The sequence below is a fragment of the Macrotis lagotis genome, chromosome X (genome assembly GCF_037893015.1).
Source record: "Macrotis lagotis isolate mMagLag1 chromosome X, bilby.v1.9.chrom.fasta, whole genome shotgun sequence".
NCBI lineage: Eukaryota > Metazoa > Chordata > Mammalia > Peramelemorphia > Peramelidae > Macrotis > Macrotis lagotis.
Window position 1 is genome coordinate 501,355,713 of NC_133666.1, and position 22,387 is coordinate 501,378,099.

At 36.2% G+C, this 22,387-nt stretch overlaps 1 protein-coding gene across 7 annotated transcripts in view; it reads left to right on the top strand.

The window, feature by feature from the left end:
* ATP9B (ATPase phospholipid transporting 9B (putative)) overlaps positions 1-22,387 on the top strand; it is a 487,939-nt gene that overhangs the window by 443,083 nt on the left and 22,469 nt on the right. For all 7 annotated transcript variants that reach the window (XM_074204072.1, XM_074204073.1, XM_074204074.1 and 4 more), the window contains 5 exons: positions 2,717-2,806; positions 10,319-10,463; positions 10,798-10,862; positions 11,801-11,956; positions 12,191-12,255. In XM_074204072.1, the coding sequence (XP_074060173.1) occupies positions 2,717-2,806; positions 10,319-10,463; positions 10,798-10,862; positions 11,801-11,956; positions 12,191-12,255 (521 nt within the window). The remainder of the gene's footprint in view (positions 1-2,716; positions 2,807-10,318; positions 10,464-10,797; positions 10,863-11,800; positions 11,957-12,190; positions 12,256-22,387) is intronic.

The following is a 22,387-nucleotide window of genomic DNA, read 5'->3' on the forward strand; positions in this document are numbered from 1 at the left end:
TTGTGAAGCATCAGAATAGCAAATTAAGCCCTGCAGACTACTATTTGCAATTAAATTATTAATGCTTCTGATAAAACTCGAGATCAATTTTTGTTGACTTTTCAGTGTTATAGTACCCACAAATTGTTTTCCAGATCTATTTATTTTGATTTTATCTTTTTTCATTGATAGATATTTTCAGAAATATGGGGATATATGAGCTAGAAGATTAAAATTCACTAGGATTTCATAATTGTCTTCCATGTGCCACTCATAGTGTTTATTCTAACCTATAGGGAAGGAAAAAATTAAATAGTGGTTAACTGAAATATTCTACAATGATCACATGCAAACGATTAATAAAATTCAAGATTATAGCCTATATATTTGTCTCTTTTGAACTACTAGATCAAATACAAACAACACTGTATCCTTTTTATAAGTGAAACTAAGCCCATGGTTGAAATGAAGAAATAGTTTAATATCAGTGTTTTGGGGGCAGCTAGGTGGTGCAGTGTACAGAGCACCAGCCCTGGAAGTGAAACTAAGCCCATGGTTGAAATGAAGAAATAGTTTAATATCAGTGTTTTGGGGGCAGCTAGGTGGTGCAGTAGACAGAGCACCAGCCCTGGAATCAAGAGGACTTGAGTTAAAATTTGACCTCAGACACTTAATAATTACCTAGCTGGATGACCCTGAGCAAGTCATTTAACCCCCACTGTCTTGCCAAAAAAAAAAAAAGCAATGCCTTTTATTTCTATGGAGTGAATAAAGAAAAGTATTAGGGACTTTAGAATAAAAATATCTGAGTTTTAATTCACGTTCTTTTGATTACTTGGCTGTGTGTCAGTGTCAATGGCCTTCCATGACTAATTTTTCCTAATTTACAAAATTTATACCTAATTCACATTTGAGCAATATTAACAATGCTCTTATAATAGAAACTCATATTTCTGTAGTGCTTTAAGGCTTATGAACTTTCTTCATAATAGCCCTAACAGGTACAGCAAATGGCAGAGCCAAGAACTGAACCTAAGTCTCCCCAGTACCACATTTCTTTCTGTTAACAATATGAACACTCTGCTCATGAAATCCTGTATCTTTGTCATTTAATATATAAAAAGATTTGCCATCTCATTAGAATGGGTACTTCCAGCACCAAAGCACATCAAAATCTCTCTACATCTTAATGGAACACTCATAACTTGCCATAGCTAGCAATAATGCACTCCTTTGTAGCACTTATCTAGTTCTCTCAGCCTTGGAGATGACCCTTTTTTTTTATTTTTAGTTTTTTTAGTTTTTGCAAGTCAGTGGGGTTTAGTGGCTTACCCAAGGCCACACAGCTAAGTAATTATTGTCTGAGGCCAGATTTGAACTCAGGTACCTCCTGACTCCAATGCTGGTGTTCTGTCCACTAAGCCACCTAGCTGCCTCTTGGAGATGACTCTTGGTAGGCCATCCAGCTTAGTAGGCTTATTCAGTTATTATTCTGTTGTCTTGTTCTTTTGAGAAAGCAGTACATGGGGTGGGGAGTGAGAAGGGCAGCTAGTTGATGAAGTGGACAGAGCACCAGCACTGGAATCAGGAGGACTTGAATTCAAATTTGGCCTCATATACTTAATAATTACTTAGCTGTGTGACCTTGGGCAAGTCACTTAACCCCATTGCCTTGCAAAACAAAAACAAACCAAAAAAAAACCCAGCATCATCTCTACACAGTATTGAGCCTTACAAGTAGTACTTCAATGGAAGAAAAAGACATCACGATTTAAGGGTCAAATAACCGTTATTTTTGTCATATCTTGGTTTGGAGAGTACTGACCTCAGAGCCAAGAAGTTCTGGATTCAAGTCTTAACTTCTAATATATAGAATACAAGTCATTTAACCCTTAAGTGCTCTAGGCAACTCTCTAAGATTTTAAGTTGTAGAGAAGATTCTAACCTGCATCAGTAGAGGGAGTTTCTTCACCCAGTAGTTCCATGTTCTAGTAAAATCACAGATCCAGTCCCTTTTAGAGGCAGCTAGATAGCACAAATAGATAGAATGCCAGACTTGGATTCAGGAAGACCTAAGTTCATATCTGGCCTCAACACTTAACTAGTTGTGTAGCCAAGACAAGTCACATATGACTCAGTTTTCTCACCTGTAAAATGGGCATAATAGCATGTCCTCCTTGAGTTGTCAGGATCAAATGAAATAATAATTATAAAGTGCTTAACACAGTCAGATCCTTTATAAATGCTTATTCTCCTCTATTTCCCTTCCCTTCTATCTTAAGGGGATACCATGGCAAAATACTAAGCAATAGTATGTGAAGAGTATATAATACAAATATGAATCATTTCTTCTCAGTGAAATTTTGAAATTTCTAGTATGGAGATGTTAATTCATTTATTTTCATCTATGTACTAATCCTTTTATTATGCAATGTGGGCTCACTGAATTGAGTAGCTACAAATCAGAAAATGATCAGTATTAAACAAGTCAGTATTTGCTCCCTACAAAAAGAAGTAAAAGAAAAATATTAAGTCAATATGGTTAAACACATAATTTTAGTTTCTAAAATAGGTATGTCTATATTAACACTTTAATATTTATATAGCTCATTGTCCTTTTGAGTAATTTAATATTTAAGTATTTTTTTATAATTGTACTCTTAAATAAATGGACTATGTCATTGATACAGATTTATAACTCTCTCTCTCTCTCTCTCTCTCTCTCTCTTAAATTAAGGTAACTAATCGAGGAGAAGCTCATTTGGAACTGAATGCCTTTAGAAGAAAGCATGACTGTGCCTTAGTCATAACTGGAGACTCTTTAGAGGTAAGGTGGAGCTAAAATAAGCTATTAACAACTTCTTTCTCTTAACTGAAAATTTTTTGATTCAAATAAATCCAAGAGCCCAATTTATCGAATATCTTAAATTTTCATAAACTTATTAATATCAGAGGGAAACATCCTAGCTTAGATGATGGTTTCAAGTGCTAGCTCTCACTCTTACCCCCTTAAACTTCTCAATATCCCTTACAGCACTGTGGGCCTCCCAGGTGCGGAGGAGTGGCAACACAGGTTTGGCAGCAGTGCTCCCAGGCCCCCTCAGACTGGCAGGTGGGTTTTTGGGGACACCTGCCACCTTTCCTCCAGGTTCTCTCAGGTTCTGGGAGCAATTTTCAAGGACTCAATCCTACCAGTATAAACCTTGCCCTGATTTTTAATTGATATCTATTGGTTAGGCCTGACTTAGTTAGCATTTAGAAATTAACATGTTCTTTGATAGTATAGTCCAGATGAAACAACTCCCAATAGGCCATGGCATACTCTCGCAGGAATACATGCAGAATCCAGAGAAATATGGACTCAAGTTGAGAGCACACACAGCAAAGGGGGGTAACTCTCACAGATGCTGCCTGCTGGAGATAGCTTTTCCCTCATTATGGGATACACACTAAGTTCCCGTAGTTATGGTGTCACTTCTCTACTTGGTTCCTTGTCCAACCTTGACTCTGCTTTCCTCTTTATGTCCAACCCCCTCCATACTTCACTTCTGATACTCTTGTTCAGACACTCATGCACCTCTACAGAGCTGAGGATAAAAGTAAACCCTCAGACCTAAATTTCACAGGACTCTCCTCTCCTCAGTTTTTTTTGGGGGGGCGGGGGGAGGAAAAATAAGGTAGGTAGAGGAGGCTACCAGGGCTGAGATTAAGTTGCTACCTTCTCTCCCCCTATCCCAAGTAAGTACCACTATGGTACTTGAGACTAAAATCCTTAATTCTTGGTTTTGCACAAGTCATGATCTGATCTTGTGAGCTTTCAACAAGACCTCTAACAGAGTTCTTCTAGCATGTAATCAAGTCGAATGAAGATATTCTAGCCATGTTCACATCTTTTCATAGATTCATTTGCATGTGAGAAAGTACTGGGATAGCGTCTGGTCAGTTACTTTTAAGTAAAGGAATTTGATAAGAACAATAGACTGAGACAGCCTTCATCCTGAGAGCTGACCTGAACTAATTGGAGAAGTTCCTGTACCCATAAAATCACAGACCCTATTCCTATTATTAAGCATGCATCAAATTACTGAATAAAAGAACTATAGTAGCCTAAAGAACTACATTTTGTGCAGCACTCTTGGTTATTTTCAATTTTACTTTGCTACTGGAGGCCTTTTATTTTTTTAATTTTATTTCAAGTTCTATGCCTGTGTCCCCTTTGCTAAAATATATTAACTGTCATTTCATTACCCAGAATTCCTTCACAATGTATTAGGATAACAAAATGCCCTGAGTTCTCTTCTTTATCCACAAACTTAAAAAAAATATCCCTCCTCTTAAAGGAGAGTACATTTAAATATTCTCATCTTTGCAGACTGGGGAATGAGGAGAGCAGATAGCAAGAATAATTCACAGTCAAGCAATATCTCATAGATCCTTGATTTGATCTATACCATGCACTGACAGAGATTGCAACCTCATAACCTAACAAGTAAAAGACCTTTTTTGTACTTAACTAACCTGGTCTTTAGACACATTGAATTTCCCTAATGTAGCTCTGGCTTACTCCAGCTTACTCCTCTACTGATTTCTTCTGTCAACCAAATCTGCATTATTCTTCATAGTTTTGAGTTAAAAAAAAAAAACAATAGAGCACTTAAAACTTTTGCAATGTTTGGTACACAAATCTTTTTGTGCCAGAACTCACATTCTTCTGACCATAACCTTCAATAGCCTAGTAACCCCATCCTCACCTCACCAGAGGAGGATTTTAAGGCATTTAAGTAGTGTAATTATTAAAATAAAAGTTATATCTTAATTGTATGTAAACTCATACATACACACACACACACACACACACACACACACACACAGATTCATCTATGTATTCTTCTTGGAAACTATCCAGTAGTATACCTACTAAATAGGAAAATTTCCACAGCTATACTATTAATGTTCTGCTCCCCAACTCACTCCCTGCCACCTCAGTACCATCTTCAGCCATACTCTTATTCAGTCTTAGTCATACTACCCAGGGCTTTAATGGATGTATAACCTCTGTGTGAGCAAGGGTAATCCACCCTTTATTTCTTGTTAGTCCTGTAAGGACATTCTTAGTCTCTAACTACATCCATATAGTAGACCCGTACAAACTTACAAGGCTAAATTGATATATTATGGTTTCCTAGAGTATGGTAACTGTAACTGCTTCTTATTCTAAGAGTATTCACTCCTAATATTAGAACTCAGAAAACTCTATCAATGTATTTTTTCTCTTTTATTTATTTTTCCAGTTAAATGCAAAGATAGTTTTCAATATTCATTCTTTTACAAGTTTTTGAGTTCCATATTATTCTACGACCCTCCCTTCCTTCCACCCTCCCCATGGCAGCAAACAGTCAATGTAGTTGTACATGTAAAATCATGTTTAACATATTTTCATATTTGACATTGTAAAGAAGAATTACAACTAAGGAGGGGAAAACTGTAAGAAGGAAAGAACATTAAAAAGTTTTTAAAAATGAACATAGGTTGCTTTTCTCTGCATTCAAATTCATAGTTTTTTTTCTATATGTCTATATTTTCCATAAAAGGTCTCTCAGGATTGTCCTTGATCTCTGAACAGCTGAAAGGAGCTGAGAGGAGCCTATTGTAGTTGATCACCTCACACAAAGTGTGTACAATTTTCTCCTGGTTCTGCTCACTTAACTTAGCATCAATTTATGCAAATCTTTCCAAGCTTTTCTGAAATCCATCATTCATGATTTCTTACAGAACATTAGTACTCAAAACATTCATATACCAGGGGGCAGCTAGGTGGTGCAGTGGATCGAGCACCAGCCCTGGAGTCAGGAGTACCTGAGTTCAAATCCAGCCTCAGACACTTAATAATTACCTAGTTGTGTGGCCTTGGGCAAGTCACTTAACCCCATGTGCCTTGCAAATCTTAAAATAAAAACAAAAAACAAACCATTCATATACCATAACTTGTTCAGCCATTTCCCCCAATTGATGGGCATCCTCTCAGTTTCCAATTCTTTGCCACTACAAAGACAGCTGTTATAAATATTTTTCTACATGTGGATCTTTTTATGTTCTCTTTGAGATAATGACCTAGTGGTGGTATTGGCTGGATCAAAGGCTATATATATACAATTTTATTGTTCTTTGGGCACGGTTCCAAATTACTCTCCTGAATGGTTGAATCAATTTACAACTTTACCAACAGTGAATTAGTGTCTCAGTTTTCCCATGTCCTCTCCAGTATTGGTCATTTTCCTTTTTTTTTTTTCAGGCATGACATTGTACCTCTGAGTTGTTTTAATTTGCTAATTTGTTTTAATTTCTCTAATCAGTATTGATTTGGCACATTTTTCTTATGACTGTAGATAGATTTGATTTCTTCATTTGAAGATTGCCTGTTCATTTATCAATATGATAAATGACTTGTATTCTTAGAAATTTGATTCATTTCCCTAAATATTTTAGAAATGAGTCCTTTGTCAGAAGCGATCTTGGTTGCATTGGTTTTATTTGTGCAAAACTTTTCCATTTAATGTAGTCAAGATATCCATTTTGCATTTAATTATGTTCTTTATCTCATCTTTGATAATAAACTTCTTCCCATTCCATAGATTTGACAGCTAAGATTATTCACTGTTCTCCTAATTGGCATATTGCATCACCTTTATGTCTAAATCCTGTACTCATTTCAACCTTACTATAGTGTAGGATGTGTGATACTGGTCTGTGCCTAATTTTTGCCATTCTATTTTCCAGTTTTCCCAGCAGTTTTTGTCAAATAGTGAGTTCTTATTGCAGAAGTAGGAGTCTTTGGATTTAATCAAACAATAGATTACTATAGTAATTTACTAATTTTTTGGTACCTAATCTGTTCCACTGATCCATCACTCTATTTCTTAACCATAACAAAACAGTTTTGATGACTGCAACTTTTTAAATATAGTTTTAGATCCGGTACAGTGAAGTCACCTTCCTTTGTGTTTTTTTTCTCATTAATTCTCATGATATTTTTTGACCCTGTCCTCAGATGAATTTGGTTACTATTTTTTCTAGCTCTGTAAAATAATTTTTGGTGGTTTAATTGCTATGGCACTGAATAAATAATTTAGGTAGAATTGTCATTTAATTATATTAGCTTGACCTACCTTTTGAGCAATTGACATTTTTCCAGTTGTTAGATCTGACTGTATTTTCCTGAAAAGTGTTTTGTAATTGTGTTAATATAGTTTTGGGGTTTGTCTTGGCAGGTAGATTCCCAAGTATTTTATGTTGTCTTTACATTACTTTAAATGGAATCTCTCTTTGTTGTTGAATCTGTCTCTTGTTGAAACTTTGTTGGTAATATATAGAAATGCTGATAATTTATGTGGGTTTATTTTACATTCTGCAACTCTGCTAAAGTTGCTAATTGTTTCAAGTAGTTTTTTAGTTGATTTTCTAGGGCTCTCAGTATGCATCATATCATCTACCAAGAATGAGAGTTTTGGTTCTTCATTGCCTCTTCTAATTCCTTTTTTTTCTTTTTCTTCCCCTGTTATTAACATTTTAAATTTAATACTAAAATAATAGTGGTGATAATAGTCATCCTTTTTTCACCCCTGAACTTATCGAGTATGCTTCTAGTTTGTTCCCATTACATACAATATTTGTTGATGGTTTTAAATAGATACTGCTTATTTTAAGAAAAACCATTTATTTAATAAATATATTATTTATATTTCCAACTACAAACAATGGTAGTTTTTACCAATCATTTTTTTTGCTAGGCTTTGAATTTTACAGTTTTTATCCTTCCCTTCCCTCCCCGCTGCACCTGACAGAACGCAATCTGACATGGGTTTAACATTTGTAACTATTCTAAACATAGATCAAAATTGAATGTGTTGTGAGAGAAGAATCAGATTCAAATGGAAGAAAGAAAACATTTCTCCAGGGTTTTTAATTATTACATTGTCAAAGGTATTTTCAACCTCTATTGAGATAATCATATGATTTCTGTAAATTTTGTTATTGATATGGTCAGTTATACTGATTGTTTTCCTAATTCTAAAGCCATCCCTGTATTCCTATTATAAACTTACCTGATCATAGTGTATTATCCTATACTTTGCTGTTATATATTATATAGAATATATATATTATCCTATAACTGTTCAATCTCTGCTAAAATTTTATTTAAAATTTTAATCATTATTCATCAGAGAGATTGGTATATCATTTTCTTTGGCTTTTTTGACTCTTCTGGTTTAGGTATAAGCATTATATTGGTGTCAAAAAAGAATTTGTCAAGATTCCTTCTTCATATGGTACAATGGATAGAGCACTAGCCTTGGAGTCAGGACAGGAGCTCAAATCTAGTCTCAGACACTTGACACTTACTAACTATATGACCCTGGGCAAGTCATTTAACCCTGACTGCCTTGCATTCAGACCATCTCCAGTTGTCCTGATTTTTATCTGGTTACTGGACCCAGATAACTCTGGAGGAGAAAGTGAGGCTGTGACTTAGCACAGCACCTCCTTTCTTAAATCCAATTCTTGTGCTAGTCATGACTTCACCTCCCTGATGTCATGGTTTTTGAGAACAAAGGACAGAAACATCATCAACATGGATCAGAGGGTCATATAGAATTGGAATTAATTATTCTTTAAATGTTCGGTAGAATTCACTTGTAAATCCATCTGACTCTAGAAATTTTTTTTAGGGAGTTCATTGGTGTCTTGTTCAATTTCTTGTCCTGAAATGGGGTTATTTAAATGTTATTTCCTCTCTGTTAATCTGGACAGTTTTTATTTTTATAAATATTCATCCATTTCACTTATATTGTCAGATTTGTTGGCATACAGTTGGGCAAAATAACTGAATTATTACTTTAATTTCCTCCTCATTGACCGTGATTTCACCCTTTTCATTTTGATTCAGTGTGCTTCTAAGGAGCATTCAGCCTAGCTCTTGGTAAAGGTATATTTACTAACCTGACATAGTAAGATGAATAACTGCAAAAGTTCCCTCTCATAAAACTGCATCATCCTCTCCACCAAATATTCATTCACCTGTGGGAAGTATGAACATAAAGTGATATAGTAAGATATGTAGCAAATATATGTAACAGGCCATTCCCACCTCTAGAACTGTGAGCCTTGATAACCCCTTTTGGTCCAATCTTTGTTGGATCAGTTCCAGATCTGACCTCCCAAGATATGCTTCTGTTTGTAATCCAACTTGGATACCAAAGACTCTCTTGAGTCTTTGCTGTAAAGGTCAGGTTCCTTGAAGCTCCTCCTTGGAGTCAGGAATGATCTCCTCTCTTGTCCCCATTTCTGTCTGGTAAGTGCATGTGCCTTTGCTGTGGTGACTTTTGGCTTGGATTCTTTCCAACTTACTCTCCAACTGTTGATTTGGTGGGTCTCCAGCTAAGTGGGTGCTTTGTTGCTAAATGTTATAGAAGGTAGTGGGTCAGGAAGGAAAGAAGTCCCCTCCTCCTCCTATAGTAGACTGCCTGCATCACTGTCAAAGTGGGTTCTTTAATGCTTCCAGTGCTGGCCAGTTTTCAACCAAAACAATTGCCTTGCCCTTTCCAATTCAGCCAGAAAAAGTTGTTTCATATTTCATAAAGGGGTAGCAGAGTGTTAATATCTTTTTAACTCATGGGTTATGTGTTATGTGGTTATATCCTGTGACTCCATCAGCTGAAGTAAGGGGTGGGAGGAGGTAAAAGACCAGATTCCTCTCATCTTTTAAATTTATATTCATTCACAGTGGCAGATATCACTATATAATGTTGATATCACAATCATTTGGTATTTTTTATATAATTATTATAGAATTTATTGTGGAATATTAGGGAATTTATTATGGAATTAAATTTGGGGATTTGTTTTTCCATTTTTTTTCTGGTTCTATTTGACATTTATTATGGAATTTGGGGTTCATTTGTTTTGTTGTTCTTTTAAGTCTCCAACTAGATCTTGAAGTTCTAAATTATCCAGGCCCAACTTTTCACAATGTAGCCTTTGTATAGGGGCTTTTTTTTTATTGCATTTGGGCTCAGTGGGTTTATAGATCATAGGCTATGATATAAATATTTTTGGATTAATAAGGGCCTAGTTTTATCATCTGCATTTTGTATTTCATCTTAATTAAAATATTGTGATCCAGTCATTTTTATAAGATAGCTACCTAAAGAATGCAGATAAATCTCATCCAAAATAGGATATTCTTCCATTGCTTTATTATATCAAATTAAATAGATCATTTTATTTTTAAAGCTATTCTAAAAAAACAAAATATAGTGCAAAAAAATACTTTCTTTTCTAGGTTTGCTTAAAATACTATGAGCATGAACTTGTAGAACTGGCATGTCAATGCCCTGCAGTGGTCTGCTGTCGCTGCTCACCTACACAGAAAGCACATATTGTTAAGTTATTGCAACAGCACACAGGCAAACGTACTTGTGCAATAGGTAAGTCACTTCCATGTTCTCTATGCCTCCATCCTTTTTTAAACAAGAGTAAATCCAATAATAGATCAGTAGGTGGCAATAGTGAGTATCATTTGTAAGGAATTGCAGAAAGATTTTTGATGTTCTTTCTCCACATTTATAAGCTACTCACTTTTGGAAGCATAATGTTTTTAGCTACAGAGGTATCGTAAGAGCCATGAGCAAAATTGGGTTTAGTCTCCAAATTTAGATTAGTTCATCTGCTTCTAGAAATTAAACATTTGCAGTACTGAATAATAAGGGAGGGGAGGATGGCAATGAATAGCTGAAAATTATAGTTTTTATTTCTTCTTAGGTGATGGAGGAAATGATGTCAGCATGATCCAAGCAGCTGACTGTGGAATTGGAATTGAAGGAAAGGTATTTTCTTATGTTCACATCTTCACTTTGGTGTCTTTTAATAAAATTGATTTAACAACCTAAATTCAGTGGTTTTCTTTTTTTTGAAAACTACCTAATGTATTGGTAGTTGACATTTTTGTTTTGATTTGTTTTTTAATTACTAGTATTATAACCTTCTCTGTGCTAGCTTTAGTTTCGTTCTCGTTTTCCTTTCTCATGTATCCTACAAAAGTACCAATTTAGAACTTTGGAAAAGAAATTTTATATAAGCCCATATATTTCCTTAATCTTTAATACTGGAAATTGCTATAACTAAACTCTAAAGATATGCATAAGAGAGGTTTCTTTTAAATGAACACTAAATATTTTGGGAGTATCCATATATATATTAGCTGTGCATGCATATCCAAGCTATTTGTGAAGCACCTATAGACACATACACATATATTTAAAAAAGCTATCATTGGGGCAGCTAGGTGGCGCAGTGGATACACCAGCCCTGGAGTCAGGAGTACCTGGGTTCAAATCTGGTCTCAGACACTTAATAATTACCTAGCTATGTGGCCTTGGGCAAGCCACTTAACCCCATTTGCCTTGCAAAAACCTAAAAAAAAAAAGAAAAAGAAAGCTATCATTTAGGGGCAGCTAGGTGGTACAGTGGGTAGAGCACCAGCCCTGGAGTCAGGAGTACCTGAGTTCAAATCCCACCTAGACACTTAATAATTACCTAGCTGTGTGGCCTAGGGCAAGCTATTTAACCCCATTTGATTTGTTAAATGGGAGAACAGAAATAATTCATAAAATACTCTCTATCTTTAGCCATATGTGTGCATTTGTAAATTGAAAATGTATTTCAAAACACTGAAATTTTTTATGTGATTTGTAAAAGAGTTTTTTATTGTAATATTTCTAACTTATATGGTATTTTAAGAGGACTTATTTTGTATTCATTTAAGGAAGGAAAGCAAGCTTCTTTGGCAGCAGATTTTTCCATCACACAATTTAAACACATTGGCAGATTGCTAATGGTACATGGCCGAAACAGCTACAAAAGATCAGCAGCACTTGGTCAATTTGTCATGCACAGGGGCCTTATTATTTCCACTATGCAGGTATTTAAACCTTTTTTGCTTACAGTCTACCCATAGAGGACTATGGCATTTTAAAAGGCTTATAACTTACTCTAGAGTTCTTGATTGTTCCATTTTATTTTATTTTATTTATTTTATTGGATTTTAATTAAATTTTAATAATAAGAGAAGCCTGCATGAGTAATATAAATGTGACTTACTATAAAAACTCAGTTCTTGTTTTCTTTTTATTATTTATTGTATTCTCTCTTTAAGGCTGTGTTTTCTTCAGTCTTCTATTTTGCATCTGTTCCTTTGTACCAGGGATTCCTAATGGTAGGGTAAGTTAAATCCAGTATTTACAGTACTTAGTAATATCTTTTATGGGAGAACTTTGTTTTTTGGGGGGAAAATATAGTGTTGTTTCTGATTAATTCCTCATACGTTTTCAGAATGGTTAATGTTCCGAATGAATAATACCAATGTGAAAAACTAATATTTTGCTTGAGTGAACTTCAAGATGACACCTGTACATTTGTTCTCTTTGCCAGTGCACTGTTAAATTTTCTCATTAGATTTTCTGTTTTCATGGGGAAGCCATAATTTGTGTCAGGAACCGTGTCGGAGCTGAGATTTTTAAAAGGGGTCCTGTGGCATAATGAAAAGGGGAAGCGCCAAAGGGGTGGGGCCAATGAAGACATTGTCATCAATAGTAAGTTAAAGAAAGACAGGTCTTACAGCTGCATGACCCTTAGCAAAGCATGCTGTTCTGCTGGTTAGAGTATTGTTTACTCATGATTGGGTTGAGGTGATAACATATCAACAAAGAAACAAAGAAAATAGAGATCTGGGATTTTTTTTAAATTGAATGAGACATAAAAAACACATAACAATCACGTGCATTGTTTTTGTTTTTTACTGAGTATACATATAGTTCAGGGTATCTATTCTTTTATTTTTTTTTTTTTTTAGGTTTTTGCAAGGCAAATGGGGTTAAGTGGCTTGCCCAAGGCCACACAGCTAGGTAATTAAGTGTCTGAGGCCGGATTTGAACTCAGGTACTCCTGACTCCAGGGCCAGTGCTCTATTCACTCCACCATCTAGCTGCCCCTCTAGGTATCTATTCTAGGAACTTTTGAAATATTGCATTTCAAAATAATATATAAGAATAAATTATAAAAACAATCTCATCTTATGTTGTCCCACTTACTCTACAGAGCAGAAATTTAATTTTTTAGATGATAATTATTCTACCTCATCCTTTGCACTTATATCAGGGAATTCACCCAGAATAACTGTTTGACTAAGCCATGGAATAACATAGATTTCTCTTTTTGAACTCTCACTGTTAATTTCTGCACAAATTGTTGGGCAAAATAGTATAGACATCTACAAAGATCCCAAAATACTAGTGAAGATTCAGCAAATAACCAATTCATTGTTAACATCTTTTAGAAATCAAAAGATTAGCTGTGAAGGGTTAAAAGGTATAAATTGGGATTTGAAATCTAATATAATTGTAATGTCTGATTTTAAATACTTAGTTTTCACTGCAGGTTTTTTTGCAACATTGAAAATTATATACTTACAGTCTTTCAAATGAATCCTCATTTGTAACTTAATCAATGAATCCTTTTAAGTGAATTATTTCTTAAAATTTATGGAGTAAAATAAACGAGCTAGAGATTCACTTAAGCTACATTCATAGCAAGATACAATGGCATGGAATTTCTCTTAAATTATTAATACTAAACCATTCTTTAAATGCTGATCTAAATTTTATTCCTACTTTCCTTTTTTTCACCTCCAGTTTAAAAAAGAACTTAAAAGTATGCTAAAGTTGAGTCTCAAATAAGAAATAATGCATAATTTGACCTATGTAATTTGAATAAAACAAAAGATGTGATCATGATGCCATTAGTCATTAGTATTAACAAAAAATATTCATTTTTTACACTATTATATTTCTTGTTGTTGTTTTTTGGGGACATAAATTTAGAATTGTAAGAGATCTTAAAGTTCTAGTCAAATTCTCATTTTACTGTTGAGAAAACTAAAGTCCAGAACAGTTGACTTGCCCCAAGGTCACATGGACATTAAGTGGCAAAAGCTGAATGTAAATACAGGAACTCTGATTCCATTTGTCTTTTCATGGTTCTAAACAAGCATTCTAAATGACTTAGGATGTTTTTTTCATAGCTGATAAGTAATCCTAATCACATGCCATTGTGGGGAATCGGGGGAGAGGTAAATAATTATTCCTTTGCCACTAGTTAACATGCACAAGAGTTGGAGCTAGCTGCTAATAGTGTTCTTCAGTTTTTTCTTTTGACTGCAACAATTTTAACTACCATGTCTTCTTGTATATCAAAATTATAGTCTCTCAAAATGGAAAGAATATTAGAGACCCTGTACCTGCATAAGAATTGCCTCTTTGAGATCCCAAATCATGTCATCCAACCTTTGTTTAAAAGCTTGTCATAAAGAGGAAGACACTACTTTCTGAGGCAGCAAATTTCACTTTTGATAATTGTAATTGTTAAGAAGTTTTTCTTCCTCTGAGTCTCTCACTGTTAATCTCTGTACCAGTTGTTGGTCAAAATAGTATCATGGATTATATACATAGACCCCAAAATACTAGTGAAGATTCAGCTGTAACATCTACCCATGGTGTCTGCTTCTTTTCCCTGTAGTTCTTGGCAGATAGGAAGTTTTTTAATACATGCTTGTTGGCTGACCTACAGATTATTGTCATGTCTTTCACTGTGCCATCTTTTCTCCAGGCTAAACATTCTTTTTTTTCTTTTCTTTTTTTTTAGGTTTTTTTCAAGGCAGTGGGGTTAAGTGGCTTGCCCAAGGCCACACGGCTAGGTAATTATGAAGTGTCTGAGGCTGGATTTGAACTCAGGTACTCCTGACTCCAAGGCCAGTGCTCCATCCACTGTACCACCTAGCCACCCCAGGGCTAAACATTCTCAACTGTTAAAATTTCATAACTCAAAATAAATAAACTCTTTCTTTAAGAAAAAAAAAAAAGTTGGGGCAGCTTGGTGCCATAATGGATAAAGCACCAGCCCTGAAGTCAGGAGTACCTGGATTCAAATCCAGTCTCAGACACTTAATAATGACCTAGCCATGTGGCTTTGGGCAAGCCACTTAACCCCATTTGCCTTGCCAAAAACCTAAAAAAAAAGTTCATATGACTGAACTCAAAGCCCTTCACCTTACTAGGTGACCTTGTTGGGGGTTTTTTGCAAGGCATTGGAGTTAAGTGACTTGCCCAAGGTCACACAGCTAGGTGATTATTAGGTGTCTGAAGTTAGATTTGAACTCAGGTCCTCCTGACTCCAGGGCCAGTGCTCCATTCACTGGGCCACCTAACTGCCCCTACCTAGGCAAGTTTTTTTGAAAATTCTCCAGCCCATCAGTGTTCTTCATAAATCAATCAGTTAGCAAGCATTTGATATAAGCAAGTAAAATAAATCACCTCTTTGTTCCAGGCAAAGTGCTAGGCACTAGGAAAAGGAGTTCAAAGAATAAAATAGTTCCTAGAGACTCGTGCTGAATATGTGTGTATGTACCTATATTTGTATGTGTATATGTATGTATACATACTGTGTACTAGTATCTTAATCATCCACATAGAGATAATTTTTATTGATATTTTACTTTTACAAATACATGTTATGAAAGTTTTTCAACATTCATCCATATGCACATGTATTTTTTAAGTTACAAGATTTCCTTCCACCCTTCCTTCCCACCCCCCTCCCCTCAGTGGCAAACAGTGAGATTAATATTGTACATATACATTTGTGTTAAACATGTTTACAGATTAGTCTTTTTCAGTATGAGGAATTAGGATTAAGGGAAAGAAATACATGAGAGATATTTTTTTTATAGTGAATGTAGTGTCTAACTGGTGTTGGGCTGACAGATTCTCCTGTTTGATATCTTGTTTATGTTTAACTTCATTTCATTTGCAAGTCCTGTGGAACAAGACTCTAGAGACCATTGAGAGAAGTTTGTTTTAGTTAGAATCTTGCTTTATTGTAAACCTTGGCCCTAATTCAAGATTCCCACTTGAGATCAAGGTCCTCTATCCAGATTTAATCTTCAAGCACTGATCTTTAGACCTAATATTATTTTTAAATGTTTTAAATCAAGCATTAGTTTAACTAAAATCTAAATAACTCATTCCATACTTTAAAACTTGCCAACTCAGCCTTTTCTCTTTCTCTCTCCTTTCTAACCTGTCACTTGGGGGGGGGGGGTTTGCAAGATAATGGGGGTAAGTGACTTGTCCAAGGTCACACACATTATTAAGTGTCTGAGACTGGATTTGAACTCAGGTACTCCTGACTCCATAGCCAGTAGTCTATCCACTGCACCACTTAGTCACCCCTTAACCTGTCACTTTTAACCAAACAAGTGGACATATCTTGACCTAGTTATATTAGAATTATTTCATAACATAGTTTTGCAACTTGTTGAAACTCTTTTGGTATGGAACCATTAGCCCTGACACAGTGGATCCAAGCTCAAATTTTAGGCAGTTTCTCACAAAATCTCTCTAGTTCATACCTGGGGATATCCAGGAAACATCAATGTCTAGCTCATGTCTCTCACAAAATCTCTATCCTGGACCCCTTGCTGAAGGAAATTATGATATTATAATCTGGTTAGTACATTTTGTTTATTCAAAAAGAGCCCTGAGCTATCCTATGAACACTATCTAAATAGTACTTTGCCTGTAGGACAGCTTTTACTTAATTCCCCATACACCTTCTACCCCTAAGCTATTCCACCCCCAAAAAAAGGAAAATTTATCTTCCTCTTCTTTAAGAAACCCTTGCTTCTTCTTTCTTTGGACCATCTTCTTTGGCATCTATGCAGCCTATATAACCAGTAGGATAGGTCTTGACTATTTGCCTGCTCAGTTGATCTCTATAGGATGGCAAATGGATGAAAGATTCACAGATTCATAGGTCTGTTACCATTTTAGTGATTCCATCTGTACTAGTTTCTTAAGTATATAAGGTTCCCATAATAATAGCACAAGATTCTGTGTTTCCTCCTCTGTCTGAAAACCATTCTTTTATGTGTACGCCTCAAGGGTGTCCCATGTATGAGAGGGGAGCAACTTAACTACATCCCTGCTACAGTTTAATTTTAAGTTGCTTATAAAGGAACATGAAATTAGATGGTTATTGAATATTTAATTGTCTTACTATATGACCTTCACAGGGAAATACTTGAAAGTATTTGCATTAGTAATAGTCCCTATCATTGCTCATTTTATAAAATGTGGCCATTGATACATTTGTTCATTCAGTGTTATCTCCAGAATCTCAGTGTCCTACATGACTTCTTCAAATGACTATCAGACACCTGCTCATTTCTTATATTACCAACCTTTTAGCTTTGGTAAACTATATAGCTGTTTGTGCTAGGTTATGAATACAGTGACTTATATAAATTGCACTCTCTTTCCCCAAAATTATTTCCCCTTTTTTTTGGAGGTTCCCTCTTTTCCCATTTTTCTGTTCTGGAGGCAGTAAACTTATTCATTTTATCTTCTGTTTTCATGAGTTTTACTTTAAGATTTACTCAGACCTCATCTCAAACTTTGAAAGTAATGAAATAATAGAGACAAAGGAAAGATTAGATGGTAGCATATTTTGGTTAATTATTTCAGTAGGATTTTTGCAAGTTGATATAAATTTCTGCAGTCCTGTAGTACCCTTTTGCCTCCAGAAATACTTCAAATAGTATTTTAAAACCAAGGGGAAATTCTTTTAAGTTACAAAAAAGAACACATTTTTTGCTATTTAAACTCTTTTTTTTATGTTTTGCCATTGTTTAAAAATCTGTAATAACTATTACATTACAGATTTTTTAAAAATAGCACTGATTTTACATAATAGTACTAATTATACCTTGAGTTTCTATAATGCCTTTTTTTAAGGTTTTTTGTAAGGCAAATAGGGTTAAGTGGCTTGCCCAAGGCCACACAGTTAGGTAATTATTGTCTGAGACTGGATTTGAACCCAGGTACTCCTGACTTCAGGGCTGGTGCTTTATCCACTACGCCACCTAGCCACCCCTAAATGCCTTTCTTTCAAGGACCTCAGTACACAATGCAATCATTCCTAGCCCCTTTTTGCATCTTTGAGATGATGAACTTGATTAAAAATTATTTTAAAAAGAAAACTATAGAGGGGAAGAGCCAAGATGGAGACAGGAGAGGATCATCTCTTAGGTGCTCTCTTTCAAAACTTATAAACTAAAGACTCTAAGTTTTTGAGAGACAGAACCCACAGAGGGATCCAGTGAGGCAGTTTTCCAACCCAAGGTAACCTGGAAAAGAGCAGAAAGGCTCTGCTCCATGGGGTTGGAGGGGTAGCCCGCCAAAGTAAAATTCAGCCTCCCGGAGGCAGCCCCAGGGCTCTGAGAGCCGTGGCTCATGGCAGTGGGGGCAGTTTCCTGACCTACACTCCAGGAGCACTGGGCACAACTTGGGGGATCAGTGGGGGGACCTCTGCCAGAGTGAGTGCATGAAGCCCTCAGGGCACTCAGTGAGCAGTGTGACTGGGGCAGCCCAGATCCAGGAACCAGAAGCAGGAGCTGGTAAGCAAGAGCCCCCAGGGCATGAGTGCTGAGCCTAGGGAGGTGAGTGGAGAGAGACTGCCTAGCTCTGTCCTCTGTCCCTGGAACAGTACTCTGGGGCTCTGACCATTTCAAATCCTGATTGCAGTCTAGCCCCCCCCCCCCCACAGAACAGCAGGCCCCCCCCCCACCTCAGCCCCATGGCAGAGGGGCTTATGGTCATTCAAAGACCAGGAGGGAAGACAGAGCCACAGAGAGAGTCCCAATAATACTCAAGGCTCAAGAAGCACCCCAAAACCAGGCACAGGCTGGAGAAATAAGTAAGCAGAGAAAAAAGAGGAACACCATTGAGAAATACTTTGCCTATGATCCCAAGAAGGATCAAAATACTCAATCTGAAGATGAGGAAGTCCAAGCTCCTACATCTAAAGACTTCAAGAAAACTGGAAAATGGGGTGGCTAGGTGGCTTAGTGGATAAAGCACTGGCCTTGGAGTCAGGAGTACCTGGGTTCAAATCCGGTCTCAGACACTTAATAATTACCTAGCTGTGTGGCCTTGGGCAAGCCACTTAACCCCATTTGCCTTGCCAAAAAAAAAAGAAAGAAAACTTGAAATTGGGCTCAGTCTATGACAGAGCTCAAAAAAGACTTTAAAAATCAAGTGAGGGAGATAGAAGAAAAACTGGGGAAAGAAATGAGAGATGCAGGAAAAACATGAAAAAGAGGTCAGCGGCTTAGTCAAGGAGATCCAAAAAACAAAATTCTGAAGAAAATAACATGTTAAAAACCAGCATAGGTCAAATGGATAAAACAGTTATTGAGGAGAAGAATGCTTTTAAAAACAGAATGGCCAGATGGAAAAAGAGATAAGAAAACAATATGAGGAAAACAAATGCTTCAGGTGTAGAATGGAACTGAGGGAGGCTGCTGATTTTACGAGAAATCAGGACACAATACTTCAAAACCAAAAGAATGACGAATTAGAAGAAAATGTGAAACATCTCATTGAAAAAACAACTGTCATGAAAACAGATTCAGAAAAGATAATCTAAAAATTATTGGAGTACCTGAAAGTCATGATCAGGAAAAGAGCCTTGACATCATTTTCAAAGAATTACTACAGGAAAATGGCCCTGATATCCTAGAAGCAGAGGGCAAAATAGAAATTGAGAGAATCCTCCGCTCTCCCCGAGAAAGAGATCCAAAAAAAAAAAAACCCAGGAATATTATAGCCAAGTTCCAGAACTCCCAAGTCAAAGAGAAAATATTACAAGCAGCCAGAAGGACACAATTCAGATATTGTGGAGCTGCAGTAAGGATCACACAGGACTTAGCAGCAACTACATTAAAAGCTTAGAATATAATATCCTGGAAGGCAAAAGAGCTCAGAATGCAACCAAGAATCAACTACCCAGCAAAACTGAACATCCTCTTCCAGGGGAAAAGATGAACTTTCAGTGAACCAGGGGAATTTGAATTGGTCCTGTTGAAACAACCAGAGCTGAAGATAAAGTCTGACCTTCAAATACAGGACTCAGGTGAACCATAGAGAGCAGAGGAGAAGGGTAAAATATGAGGTACTTAATGATGATGCATGTATTCCTGCATAGAAAAATGATACTGATAATACTCATATGAAACTTCTCATTTAATAGAACAGGTGGAAGGAGCTTTTATAGATGAAGCACAGGAGAGCTGAATTTGAAGATATAATATATTGTAAAAATGGAGTCATTGGCTAAAAGGAAAATGTAATGGGAGTAAGAGAAAGGAGAGGTGGAATAGGCTAAGATCATATAATAAGATTTTTTATTACAGTGAGCTATTGCAATGATATGGACGGGGGAAGGCAATGGGGAATGAAGGAATCTTCGTTTTCATCAGAGGTGGCTCAGAGAAGAAACAGCATATATACTCAATGGGGTATAGACATCTGGAGTAAGAATGAGAGAAGGGGGATGGGGGAAGGGGGTGATGTGAGTGATAGAGGAAAAGATGGACCATGGGGGGAGAGTGGTCAGATCTAACACATTTTCTTTTTTACTTCATGCACCATAGGGCCAGGTGGATGCTGGGCCTAAGGGTTGGTATGTGGGCTTGGGGCCTCTTGGCCCCAGGGCCAGGGATCTGCCTGCTGTGCCACTCAGCTACCCTACAGCAGAGTCAGAGTGAAAGGATAGAGAAAATATAATACATGGTAGTGGAGAAATAAGAAAGGAGGGAATTGCGATCAGCAATGGCAACGGTGGAAAAATATGGAAAGTAGCTTTTGTGATGGACTTATCATAAAGAATGTGATCCACCTGTGACAGAGCTGGAGGTGTTGGAACACAGACTGAAGCACATTTTTTATTATAATTATTTGGGGGGGGGTTGCAGGGCAAATGGTGCTGGGTGGCCTGCCTGGGGCCGCACAGCTGGGTGATTGTTGGGTGTCTGGGGCTGGATTTGGACCCGGGTGCTCCTGGCTCCAGGGCCAGTGCTCTGTCCACCAACCAGCTGTCCCTACTACTATTATTGTTATTATTACTATTATTACTATTTTATTTTATTTTGGGTCTTTTTTTTGTTTTTGCAGGACAGTGGGGTTGGGGTGGCTTTCACGGGGTCACACAGCTGGGTGATTGTTGGGGCCAGATTTGGGCTCGGGTGCTCCCGGCTCCAGGGCCAGTGCTCCATCCAATGCACCACCTGGCCATACCTACTATTGTTGTTGTTGTTGTTTTCGATTTTAATTTTTTTCCTCTCTCCTTTACTTTATCGCTCATGCAGGTCTATATATTTTGGGGGAGGGGTATTATGTTTACTCTTAAACAAGAATATTTTAGTGATGTATAAAAAAATCATTTGTACAAAATAAGAATAAATGAATAAAAAAAATTTTAAAGAAGAAAACTATAGACAGATGTGAGTGCTCCTTAATTTAAGAATCATTATTTGAATTAGTGAAATTTTGATTAAATGTGGGAACCTGTGGATTGAACGTTATCTCTGATAACATTACTAATAGTGTTTATATAGGTTTAAAAAATGCTTTTATTAGAACAGTCTTCTGGGTGATACTTCTCTATAGCTAGGGACCCCAGAAGAATTAAAACTTATTTTGATAGCTGTGTGGCCTTGGGCAAGCCACTTAACCCTATTGCCTAGGAAAAAAACTAAAAAAAAAGACTTATTTTGAGTAAATTTACCATTCCTTAATTCTTCAAAATTCTATAGGGTAATATTGCACAAAATTTGGAATAAGTTCCATATGATAAATCATCTATTTAAAAGTATCTTTATATCAACTTGACCAGTACTTTTTAAAACATCAGCCCATGAATATAAAGAAACAATATCATTATGTCACTAGAAGATTGGAAAACTGTGGGCAACAGAAGTCTTTAAATATTGGGAAAAGATAAAATAATGAAGGAAAGGGAGAAATATCTAACTAGGCCCCAAGTTTATCTTCAGTGTAAGGGAAGGTAATAGAATAAATTGTTAAGAAACTTACAATCTCCTAGAGAAAAAAAAACACTCAATCAAAAGATTTGGTGACACCAATCAGACCACTTTAATAACCTTCCATGACATAGTTCATAGAAGCAAGCTATTTGCAGATTAGTATGGATAATTAATTCTATGAAGTGGTAACATATGTTCACATTTTCACTGCATTTTTCCATTGGGCTGGAGTCAGCAATAGATTACATCAATATAATTTTGAATACTATATATTCAAATATAAGTGACCATTTTATAGTATTTATGATTTTCATTAATTGGGAACTAGCTGCGCTTTTTGAAAATTATCATCTTTTCACTTTGAATAAAGTTTTAATTTCAATTTCAATAACCATTTTCAGCAATAATTTTTTA